The 12,644-nt window shown below is 48.5% G+C and overlaps 1 protein-coding gene across 1 annotated transcript in view; it reads left to right on the top strand.

Annotated features, from left to right (window-relative positions):
- The window catches only part of FAM135B (family with sequence similarity 135 member B), a gene marked incomplete at both ends in the record, with an annotated part of 162,335 nt that extends 150,234 nt beyond the window's left edge, over positions 1–12,101 (top strand). Inside the window, 7 exons of the mRNA XM_082858983.1 lie at positions 1,173–1,339; positions 4,977–5,068; positions 6,091–6,188; positions 7,464–7,615; positions 9,598–9,708; positions 11,535–11,648; positions 11,896–12,101. Of these exons, the coding sequence (XP_082715109.1) occupies positions 1,173–1,339; positions 4,977–5,068; positions 6,091–6,188; positions 7,464–7,615; positions 9,598–9,708; positions 11,535–11,648; positions 11,896–12,101 (940 nt within the window). The remainder of the gene's footprint in view (positions 1–1,172; positions 1,340–4,976; positions 5,069–6,090; positions 6,189–7,463; positions 7,616–9,597; positions 9,709–11,534; positions 11,649–11,895) is intronic.
- Positions 12,102–12,644: the final 543 nt, after the last annotated feature.

Raw genomic sequence — 12,644 nt, 5'->3', positions numbered from 1 at the left:
ATGCTAAACAGTTACACATTAAAGTTATCCCCCAAAGAAATTGCACAGGCAGGTAAATTTTGGATCCCATGTTTTATAAAGACCATTAAGTGCCTATTATACGCCCATGTCGTCAGTTTAACCAGTGCATAGCAGGCACTGTCCAGTGCCTGGCCAGTGCTGTCCTGGTTGTAACTGTGCTCTCAGTCTAATAAGGAGACAGGGAGATGACAGAAGCAAATGAGGGCAGTTGAGTAAATGGGATGGTTCATGTGTGCACAGCTGAACCAGAAAGAGAAGGACCTCATTTGGCTGTGGGGCAGTGAGTGTGAACAGAGATTGTGGCCATGAGAAGCTTTTTAGAGATGATACCTAAGCTGAGGAGAAAATATGAGACACCATGTTGATGATAATGATGGTGATATGGCTGGTAATCGATCACATCTCCTTTTTCACATTTAATCTGTTACAAGTACTGTTCTAAGCATTTTGAATAGATTATATCACTTAATACAACAAGGCAAAGACAACTTTATGAATTCGATACAGGTGTTATTCCCCTTTTACAAATGAGGAAACTGAATGCAGAGAGGTTATAAAGCAGTTGGTGCACAGCTAGTAAGTGTCTCAGCCGGGATTCTGACTTTGGCAGTCTGATTCCTGAGTCCGTGGTCTTAACCACCTTGTCAGGTAACCAGGCAAAGAACAGGATAACCAGGTGGGAAAGGAATTTCAGACAGATAGACCCAAATGCACAAAGGCATGGAAGTAAAGACAAGAGGCATAATTCATGCAGGGACTTTATGAGAAATGTGTTCTCTTTGGAGGCTAGCGGATGACGCTGGAGAAGTACATGGAAGCGGGTTAATAAACTCTCACCCCCGGAAGATCGCTTCAAGATTTTGTGGATCCTTGGAGCTGGAGGGAACCTTAGAGGTTCTATTCAATGCAGGAACCACATCTGCAGAACCCAGATCAATACAGCCCTTGGTTTTCCTGGGTCACTCTTCTGCCTCGTTGTTCAGAACAAGCCTTCTTTCACTAGCATCTCCCATGAGGTCCCACATTCAGCCTTGGTCGCTTGGCCGATACTTCCTTGTAGTTGTCCATCACTCCTGCATCCCAGCTCAATGCATCTCCTGTTCAACGTGGAACACACAGCTCGGCTCATGATTAATTAGTGTATTCTCCAGTTTTTATCAGGCCAAAGAAAAATTTAAAAAAGAACTGAAGATTGATGGATTTCTGTACAGTGACTCATCTGTACTAGCTTCTGACATACCGTATTTCCCACCAGAGGAAGAGGAAGAAAATTTGGAAGATGGGATTCACCTGGTAGTCTGTGTCCATGGCCTGGATGGTGAGTTCTACAAGGGTTTCCTCCTCAAAGTTTTGTGCTATAGACGAATTATCATATTCATGAATTAATCTAGTTTAGGGACTTGTTCAACAAATGTTCAATTAGCGACTGTGGAACATTAGTAAGTAGGCTGGATCTAGGAAAATGGCATGGCTTTGCTCTCAAAGAAAAGATCTCTCTGGCAAAAAAATATGTTGAGTTAATGAAATACACAAATGAATGAATTAATGCGATGAAGGAATGAATGGAATGAATAAATCACTTCCACTTTTATGGATTCTAATGTATAACTAAGGGTCAGAGGAGTGAAAGGGCTCCTCTGGGGCTTCAGTGGTGATGAGTAGCAAAACCGGTGGTCACATTCTTCTTATGATGATCAAATAGGGAATGGTGATGGGCTTCACTTCTGTGACACGCTCTTGTTAATATCCTTAATTTTCCTCACTCTTGGGGCTAATGCATTTAATTGTCCACATCAACGCCTGGCTATACGCATTGCATGCTGGGACGCTAAGTCAACAGGTCTATTTAGTGAAGTGTCAGAGAATCCAGGGGTAGATCATCATTCCAGATGATGATGATGATGATGATGATGGTGGTGATGACTTTGATGATGGCCAGCATGTATACATCACTCACCAGGGGCCAGGGACCACTCTAGATACTTAACATTTATTAACGTGGTTGATCCTGACAATAGCCCTGCAGAGTAGCTGCTATTATCACCCCCATTTATAAGTGGGGAAACTGACTAAGAGGGCAGCTGAGTAACTTGTAGAAGGTCCCACAGCTAACGTGGTTGAGTCAGGATTAAAACCCATCTGTCCGGCTCCGGAGCCCATGGTTTCATTTTGCCTTTTACCAACAAGCTCATCTCTCCCCCAGCCCGAACCTCCCTCCACATCCCTGAGTCGTCTTCTTAAAATCTTACTAGGTCCGGTCGTTCCATCACTGGGATGGAAGCTCTTTGTAGCTCTCAGAAAATAAGATAAAATGAACTCCTATTTTAAAAAGCTTCGAAAATTCCCAGCATAAAATATTCTTTATATCTGATCCTTGTCATTCTCATCTCCTGCCCTTTCTGCTCTCCCCTCTTCCAGCTGCACCAATTCACTCCCATCTCCACGGACAGGGACCCTTTCACACCACTGTGTCTTTCTCAACACTGGGTTTTCTTTCCGGTGAGCTTTCCTCTCTCTGCACTGACTTCAGTGCTTCACAAATTTCAGCTGTTCACACATTTCCCTTCCCCTTATTTACTCTACCCATGTACCTTGTACTATAATTTCAAAATTTGTACTGAAATGGGCATACTTTTTGAGTGTATTTATTGAAAAAAATAAACTTCAAATCACACCTCAAATTAAATACTAGACTCAACGCGCTACACACAAAGAGTCATACTAAAAATAATTAATATAAACAAAATAAGTTTGCTGAAGTTTGATGTGTGCCATTGTCGGAAGACTTTTTTGAGCTTGACACTCACTTTCTCTTTGCAGAAGTATTAAGCTGTTGAAAACATGCTTGTTTTTAACTGGGGCTTCCAATCAGAAGGACCTCCAGAAAGACAAAGAATAACGTTCTCACTCATCCTGTGTATTTTTAACACAGGATCTATGGCCTTGCATGACCAGTGTGCATCTCTTACTTACCTGATATTAAATTAAAACGAGATAAGCCTCTCAATCTCTTTGTGAAACTAAGAAATCTGGTCAGACTCCATCCTGCAAGTGGGAGAAGAGGGATGCTATAAAGATAGGCCAGCTTCTGCAATATTTGTGCTTGTCAGAAAACGGAGCCGCCAATCACAGCATTGTCACTTGGGCATAAAATCGTCAAAGAGACAACCAATAACAGAGCACACGTTTCTTCTGAAGGTGATTTCTCTAGTTCCACGTCCATATGTTTAAACTTTGCCGAGTTTTACAGGATCCATTGGTTACATTCCACTTACGAGGCTATATTGATGTTAACAGAGAACTGAAGAAATTGGTAATGGTTATGGGTATCTGCCCAACTCTTCATATTGTGCCCAAAGCCCAAGATTTATATTCTTGTAAGTGTCCTCAGTGGAACACATTATCAAATCATATTTTTTTTTTTGCGGTACAGGGGCCTCTCACTATTGTGGCCTCTCCTGTTGCAGAGCACAGGCTCCGGACGCGCAGGCCCAGCGGCCATGGCTCACGGGCCCAGCCGCTCCGCGGCATGTGGGATCCTCCCGGACCGGGGCACGAACCCGTGTCCCCTGCATCGGCAGGCGGACTCTCAACCACTGCACCACCAGGGAAGCCCTCAAATCATATTTTTTGAGAAAGTTTTAAGTTGCAGAAAGTTCTCTGTTGCTCAACAGCTGAAGGAGGGGGGCCCACTGTCATCCCTTCCTTAGACTCCTTGTGCTAAACAGAAACACCTGATACATATTTATTAAGGCCACAACCTAGAATGCCATTAGGTAGCTTTAAACAAGAACAGGACCAAAGAGCAAACTTTTACTGTCAGAAATGAAAGGAATGAACAAAATTTAACTTAGTACAAAATAGAAACATTTTCTAAAAGAATGGGAGTATTTTATAACTATAGCCCTGCGCGTATGAGCATGTGCTCTGACGGGCCATCGTCGTGGGTCACCCTTCTATTGGGTCATCCTTGAAAATTAGGAGGAGTCTGTCAAACATCTTTAGTTCTCCCATATTCTGTATGGCGTTTTCATCCTCTTTTGAATCCCTTGGTGGTTTCATAAAGAAGGGTATAAAATTGGTAGTCAACGATATCACTTCTGGTTTCCCAGCTGCTTTGAAAGGATGGTTACATGGTAAAGTAGGTCACCTATATAGCCACATAAGCAGCTTTGGACTTTCAACTCTGTAGGGATCCCTTTGAGGAATAGATTAAAACATTCATTAAGCTACCACTGAACCCCATGGCCTGCATGAAATTTACCCCTAACCATACTTGAACAAGAAGCTTATGCTGTTATATCAACTATTTTCCACGTGATTTTCGCTTCAGGGATGCAGTCTGTGTGTTCTTTGTGGCTTTGCTATTGGCAGCAGAGCCTCAAGTCCTTGAGCTCTTCTTCCTCTGCCCTGATGAAGCTTGCCCTTGCTGACTCTGGTTCCCAAGGGTGATCCTTACTCTCTTGCGCATAACTATGCCCCTGTTTGAGGGACTTACTTGCTGACAACCTGTAAATGGCAGAACTAGTCCTGCATTAAGGAAGCGACTTGAGGGGGGACTTGTAGATATCACATTGTGCCACATCCGTGTGTCATCATTAAGTGACACCACTTGCAGAATGTCCTGAGTAAACAGAATTGCCTGTCAAAGAAGGGAGAGGCGGCGTGCCTTCCACCGTTCCTGTGTACAGAACGTTCACAAGCCACGTATTTATAGATCAGGGAATAATCCCCCTGAGGGAGGGATACCAGAAAGGCCCTGACCCTGTGTGGACAGGAGGAGGGGGCAGCACGGGGACCAGTGGATTGGACGTGTTTAGTTGTTTTTATTATCAGCTTATTGAGAAAGCGGGAGATGGGAGGGGGACCGGAAAGGAGTGAGAAATAAATCCCTTGCGTGTCAGCTGTTACGTGATTAATTGTGGGTCCGTGGTGGGGTTATCTGTCGTTTTTAGGGAACAGTGCGGACCTCCGTCTGGTAAAGACTTTCATAGAACTGGGGCTCCCTGGAGGAAAACTGGACTTCCTAATGTCTGAAAAGAATCAGGTATGACAACAAAAGCATCAGAACGGAAAGAATCCCTGATTCGTGTCTTACCTGAGCCTCCTAAGGTCACCGTGGTGGTTTATGGCCACACAGACGGGAGGGGACTTCACCAAGGAAACTGCCCAGGCACTTGGAAGGTCTGGAGAGCTCGTTTTCTTTTGGGAGGAGGAAATAGTAAGAAGGGGGGACATGTGAGTCAGGTGACTGGGCCTTTTGACCTCACAGGTCATAGGTTGAGTGACAGCTCAGAGCATAAATGATTGGGCATCCGTGGGTCTGTACTGGGGAAGGAGTTTGTCACTGGCATCTTTGTAACCACTGGAGCTGGATTATGACCTTTTCATAGTCAGAGGTAGACTATGGGGCCTTTGCCATTTCAGGTCTGGAGCCTTAATGGGATGTCAAGGTAGATGAGAGCTGAGAGATTCCATGGCCAAGAGGGGGGGCTGGGTGGAATGTTGTCATTGAGTCCCATTCCATGGACTTGAGAGGGATGAGCTAAGTGTTCTTTGGAGGCATAGCACTACTTACAACTAAAGGGTCCCATGACCACTGACAATGGGAATCGTACGGAGAATAATCAACAAGCAAACGCTGGGAGGTACAGTCTCATTCCTCCTCTCTTAGTGGTCCGTCCTGTTGCCTTTTCTTTGACACCTGCTCTATACAAGGCATGCCCTTGGGTGCGTGGGGTATAAACGTGAGCAGGAGGAAAGAGGATCGCTTTGAGCATCTGCGATGCGCTGAGCAGTTGGCGTCTTTCTTCATTTACTTTTCCCAACCGTTCTGTGAAGTGTTGGCACCATTGTCGCCTCACAAAGAGGGAACCCACGGTCTGACCTGGAGAGCCCCAATTGGGGGCTCCTTTTCTGGTTGTCGAATACTGATTTGTACCCTAATGTCAGGCGTGGGCATGCCCCCAGGACGCACGGTGGTGTTTAGTGGAGGAAGATGGGCTTGTGCACGGGGCCCGGCCTGGCCCCACGCCCTCCCCAGTAGCCGTTCCCTCTCTCTCCTTCCAGATGGACACGTTTGCAGATTTTGATACCATGACCGATCGGTTACTGGATGAAATCATTCAGCACATCCAGCTGTACAACCTCTCCATATCGCGAATTAGGTAAAAGGAAACCACAGGTAGTTAATGCTGGGGGGAGGGGTGCCACTTTTACGTGTTTGCTGTGTACAAGTTCAGCATGATGCCGTCTGTATACCGGTATGGGATAAGTTAACTTGGGACCTTTAAGGGGGTAGATTACTTTCAGAACAGAAGTGGGTACCAGGGCTGCTTGACACGCCCATATCTGTCACAGCAGGTGTGCAGGAGAATAAACACCGTGTGGCTCAGTAGAAAGAGAATTGGACTTAAACAAATATCCTAGGTTTTAAATTCTCGTTCTTCTAACACTCACAAGTTTGTGTCCCGATTCTACCATATAACCTTTTACAAGCTTTCTACATCTCTGAGCCTCGGTTTCCCCATCTGTTAAGTGGGACCAGCCCTGAGGGGATGCGTCGCCTGCCCCGTAAAAGGGTTTCAATCAGTGCTAAGTGTGTCCTTCCACTGTAACAGGCAACTTGGCGTAAATATTGAGATGGTTAAGGTGATAGTCAGTAGCTTGTGTTTCTCAGGCACTTGCAGATGTGGACATAGTGGTGAGTCCTCAACGTCCGTGACCCTATTTAGGCCTCTAAGATACCACTTCTTTATTCAACAGATGAGGTTTCAGAGACCTACAGAGTTAGGTAAAAATAAAAGGACGCACACGAGAAGAGCTAGGGAGCTAATATAATATATAATATAATAGGGTTTTGATAAATAATCATTTAATTTGAAAGTGATGATGTGTCGAATCCAGAGATCTTTGAGCAGCAGTGCAGCTGGAGCAGAGCATGTGCTGTGGGCTGAGAGCAGGCAACTCACTAACTGTACTGAGTGAACGAGGGATGAGTAAAATTGGAGAGGCAGGCAGAAGTCGGGACATGAATGGCCTCGTAAGCCAGGCTAAGGAGCTGGGGTTTCACCCTGTGAATGACCAGGAGGGTTCAATGCTCCAATGTGAATTTCAGAAAGAACCCCCAGGTGCACTGAGGGAGGCGTAGAGACCAGAACTGGGGGGAGGAGGGTGCTCTAATAACACCAAGATTCCCACACTTCTCTTCTGACCACACTGGCCTCAGAGCTTCCATTCGCAAAGGCCCCACCTCGGGCTTCACGTGGCCAGCGTTTAGAACCCCGATGGGGATGAGTTAGCGGCCCCCCTTCTCCCTGCCGGTTCCCCTAAATCCCATGGGAGGTGGAGGGTGGCTCACCCCTTGGCGCTCCTGGTGCAGCACTTCCCTGGCAGCCAGCCTCCTGCTGTCACTCACGTGGACCCCTTCTGTCTCTCGACAGCTTCATCGGCCATTCTCTGGGCAACATCATCATCCGATCGGTCCTAACGCGGCCCCGGTTCCGGTATTACCTCAACAAACTCCACACCTTCCTGTCGCTGTCCGGGCCGCACCTGGGGACGCTGTACAACAACAGCACCCTGGTCAGTACAGGTAAGACTCTCTCCAGCCTCATCATTCCTCAGAGTTCATTCAGGACCCAGGGGAGGGGGAACCAGAGACACATGCTCTTCTTGATGGAACCTGTGGCTTTGGAACCTCTTCAAAGCGTGAGATGGTGGAAGGAGACCTGGGCTCAGAAAGATGTTATTTTGTTTGTGAGCTGAATGAGATGAGACAGGAGGTTCCGCAAGGTCTCTTCTGCTTCAGTTTTCTGTGAATAAAGATAAATAGTGGTGGGGAAGAGAGAGCATGGGTGTCTGTGCATGCAAGCTGCTGTAACAGGTTGCCATAGACTGGGTAAGGGGGGTTTACAAATAACAGACATTTATTTCTCACGCTTCTGGAGGCCGGAAAGCCCAAGATCAAAGCACTGGCAGATTTGGTGTCGGGTGAGGTCCCGCTTCCTGGTTCACAGACGGCCATCTTCACACTGTGTGCTCACATGGTAGAAAGGTCAAGGGAGCCCCTGGGGTCTCTTTTCTAAGGTCACTAATCCCATTCACGAGGGTCCAACCCTCATGACCAAACACCTTCCAAAGACCACACCTTCAAATACCATCACGTGGAGGGGGTTAGTTTCAGCGTATGGATTTTGGGGAAACAAACATTCAGTCTATAGCAATGGGCTTTGAATCATGTCACTTCCATGACAAGCTTATGGTTAAGCTCTAACCCAGGCACTCGAGGAAGACTCTGACCAAGACGTTTCATCTCTGTGCTACTTAGTTTCCTTATTGGTAAAATGAAGCTAATGTGTATATGTTTGTGTATAAGTATCGATACATGCATGATGTGTGTGTATGTATATATATATACATATGCCTATCTGTAAACATATATATTTTATATATGTGTATATGTGTGTATGTGTTTATATATGTCTATAAACATGTACATTATATATATACATATATGGGGGTGTGCATGTGGGTGTGAATGTGGGTGGGGGGCCATGGGGGTGGGGCTTAGGCTCAAGGAACAGAAGGGGTCCAGGCGTGCCCCCCACCCTGGTGGCAGAGGACAGGGGACCTCACCCGGGAGCCTAGCAGGCTTCCTGGGCTCGAGTGGGTGCGGCAAATGCCCTCCTTTCCTCTCCTGCTTCTCGGGTCGTGGGTAGGGAGGGCCCCTCCCACCTGCCTCTCCTGATCTCTGCAGCCTCCCTCCTATCCTCCCAGGACCAATGCGGCTTGGGGGGTGGGCGTTGGAGGGCAGGGGAGCAGCCTGGGAGCTCAGCAGGCTCCCCGGCCCCAGTGGGCCCAGGCGACCGCCCTCCGCTCCTCTCCCGCTCTTCCCGGAGAGTCCCTCCCGCCTGCCTCTCCTGATCTCCCCGGCCTCAGCGGCGCTGATCTTGTCTGGCCTCCACTTCTCCTCCCCACCTAGGTCCCCCTACGTCCTACTGGTTCACACTGGGGTTCCTCCCGTCTCCTTGGGGGTCAGAGGCCCCCACCAGCAGCCGACAGGCGCCCTAGTTGTGGGGAGACGCTAACTCCGCGTCTTCCCACACCGCCACCTTCCTTGCATTTTTATCAAATTCATTGCTTTGTGCTTGTGACATAATGCTCATACTCACCCGTGTTAGTGTCAGCATAACCATAGTAAATGGAGGGACTTCGAAAGAGGTTGGATTTAGCTTTTTGATATCCTAAATGGATCTGTAAGGAGCACTCTTATATACTTTCGGTACTAAGGACAGTTTCCTTAGGCTGGATTCATAGAAGGGGACTGAAAAATCAAAGGGTTTGGATAGTTTCATGACTCCTGAAGCCTGTCTCATGAGATTTTCTATCCCCGCTACCAGTCCGTAAGAACACAGATGTCCCTCTGACTTCCCAAGGATTTGTTAGATTGCCTCGCACGCTCTCATTCCTAAGTTAGCTAACAAATCAGTTTAATGTCATCTTCCCCCACTCTTCTCTGCTTTCTTTTTGTTTGATGCGTTTGATGTGGGTTTGGCTTTGCTTTTGTCTTTCTAGGCTTGTGGCTCATGCAGAAATTGAAGAAATCCGGGTCCCTTTTGCAGCTCACCTTCAGGGATAATGCTGACCTGCGCAAATGTTTCCTTTACCAGCTAAGCCAGAAAACAGGTGAGTGGATCCCCCGCAGCACCCCGAGGCCGCGATGAGTGAGAGACGGAGAGCCAACTCCTGAGCCCCAAATTAGAGTCAGGGCTACGTCGACTCACTCACAGAAGGATGTCACCACGAGCTGCACTGTTACACAGTCTCCTCAACTCATGGAGAGGCCAACAGCTACCCAAGAACTCAGCTGCCCCTGGACCGCCTCCCCCATGGCCTGGGGATGGCATCATGATGAGAGGCAGGTGTGTGCAGTGTCATCTCTACAGCAGAGCCACTGCCCACCGAGCCTTTAATGTCCTAACTGCACAGGCCCCAAGGTCTATGTGCCAACTCCCAGCTCTTTCAGCCAGGTGCAGATCCACCTACAAAAAGCGCAGGTGGACACTGTCCATTTCTGTTGGCAGCGCAAGGGGAGACGGGGGTTCCTCTCGCAGGCCTGAGATCACACCTTCACCCGCACCCCGTAATAAGGAAGCACACAAAGATGTCGAAGACCCTACCTGCCGGGAGTGAACAGAGCACAGCAGTGGCCTCGTGTCCACGGAGAGAGCAGAGAGGCTGTCCGACTGTCCCGCTCAGTCCTGCTGAGCAAGCCGGCCTGGCCCAGGGTCCGCCTCGTGGTCCACAATCTTGCATTCATTTATAAACACTGACTCTGATGATATCTCTGTCTCCTCGAATGTGAGTCCGGCATAGCCCTGGGCTGACAATAACCTTGGTCAAGTTCCTTACCCACATGTGTCTCTGTGTGCTATGTTGAGGGTTTTCCCCCATGGGGAAGTGAGGAAGGAGGCTCGGGCAGCAGGGCAGTTGGACCACAACGTGGTCGCCCCAGACATCTCAGCGGGCCCCACCCTCTGGGAGCTTGGGAGCTGAGGTGGCCCTAAAGAGGTATCCTGGGCTTCCCTGGTGGCGCAGTGGTTGAGAGTCCACCTGCCGATGCAGGGGACACGGGTTCGTGCCCCGGTCCGGGAAGATCCCACATGCCGCGGAGCGGCTGGGCCCGTGAGCCGTGGCCGCTGAGCCTGCGCGTCCGGAGCCTGTGCTCCGCAACGGGAGAGGCCACAGCAGTGAGAGGCCCGCGTACCGCAAAAAAAAAAAAAAAAAAAAAAAGAGGTATCCTGACAGAGGGCAAAGGGCTGGTCTTTATACCCCCTGCCCCGTATCTGCCGGTCACTGAGTCCAGCCAGTCCCCAGTGTATTATGGTCTTGGGCTGTGATCTTGGATGAGAAGACTCACGTCAGTGCAGGCGTCCCCCGCAGGGTCCCTGGGCTGAGAGCAGGCCGGTGGAGGACCTGGGCAGAGCACTGCAGCACCTGGAGATCCCTGATGGGCTCTGGGGACTGAAAGAATAGGCTGTGATGCTTAATTTAAAAGATCCCTCTGCCTCAGTGTGAGACTGATTCCAGGGAGGTGAAGCTCCCTGCAGGGAGATGAGGTCAGAGGTTGATTTCCTCAAGCAGGTGACATGACCGAGGCTGGAACGAAGGGAGCCGTGGGGTTGACAAGGAGCAAAGTACTAGATTTACTTCCTCATGGACTCCCCAGTATTCCCAGCCCAGAAGGGCACATCTGTTACTTCCGTGTTGTTTATCTCTCACTGTTCAGAGTAGTGAGCTACGTGTCTCCTTAGCTTCCGTGACTGATGAGGACAAAGCCGCCACCTTCCCTCTTTCAACCTCCCAGCCCAGAAGGTCCTTATGCAGTGACTCAACCAGTGTGTCTGGCGTCTTCTCCCTTCTCCTCTCTCTGGGGCAAGTTTGTAAAATGTATGCAAAGCAGAGGCTAAGATGGAACTACCTGGGTAACAGCACCGTCTGGCTTGTTGCAGGTCTGCAGTATTTTAAAAATGTTGTGCTGGTTGCTTCTCCCCAAGACCGCTACGTGCCATTTCACTCAGCCAGGATCGAGATGTGTAAAACGGCCCTCAAAGACAGACACACAGGTGAGCCACATTCCTTTTCCTTTTTCCTTTTCTTTTCTCTTTTCTTTCCTTTCCTATTCTCCTTCTCCTCCTGCGTTTCAGTGACTTTCTGATTTAAAAGCAGAAGGAAATCATGAAGGTGCTGTACCCGTTAGGGCACATCAGCCGTTCTGCCCAGGACTAGCCTTCCGACACACACCCAGCCTTTTTCTCTAGATTCTGCTGCTGAGCCCTGCCCCCATCTCCTGTCCGTCTTCCCTCCTTGCAGGACCCATCTTCGCGGAGATGATCAACAACCTTCTCCGCCCTCTGGTGGACGCCAAGGACTGCACTTTGATTCGACACAACGTGTTCCATGCCTTGCCCAGCACTGCCAACACCCTGATTGGCCGAGCGGCTCACATCGCTGTACTGGACTCCGAGCTCTTCCTGGAGAAGTTCTTCTTGGTGGCAGGACTCAACTACTTCAAGTAGCGGCTTTGAGGGAGAAGCCTTGGGGAGCTCACCAGAAACGTTGAAGATCCATAAGAGCTCTGGCTGAGACATCCTTTTACAGACCTCTGTCATTCCAGGCTGGAGCTCAGAGAGGAAGGCGCTGAGGGATGGAGGGTGGGGTAGGACCAGACATTCGAGGTGCTTCCACTTTGGAGATTTGGGAAAGCTGAACCAATAGTGTAAAAGACAACAGACTTTGCCCGAACCTGTCTAGCCATCTGGCGTCTCGTTCAAGATGCTTTCTAGGAAAATTCTGAGAAAATAAAGAAACAATACTTGGAGTTGGTGAGCCCACCTTCTTAACTACCACTGGCTCACAGAGAGATCACTCCAACTTAACTAGATTTGTTCGGTGTGTAACTAGTTCATAGCTTTATCATTTTTGATGCACACAAGCATTTCAGAACTCAGGTTAACCTCTGTGCAGAAGTGGAACATATCTGTGTAAATACAATCCTTAATAGATTCAAATGTGCCACTTGTTCAAGACCATGTAATGCCCATATTCTCATTCTCTCCTCA

The sequence above is a fragment of the Leucopleurus acutus genome, assembly GCF_964270905.1.
Source record: "Leucopleurus acutus genome assembly, chromosome: 17".
Taxonomy (NCBI): Eukaryota; Metazoa; Chordata; class Mammalia; order Artiodactyla; family Delphinidae; genus Leucopleurus; species Leucopleurus acutus.
This window is presented reverse-complemented; position numbering and strand designations above follow the sequence as displayed.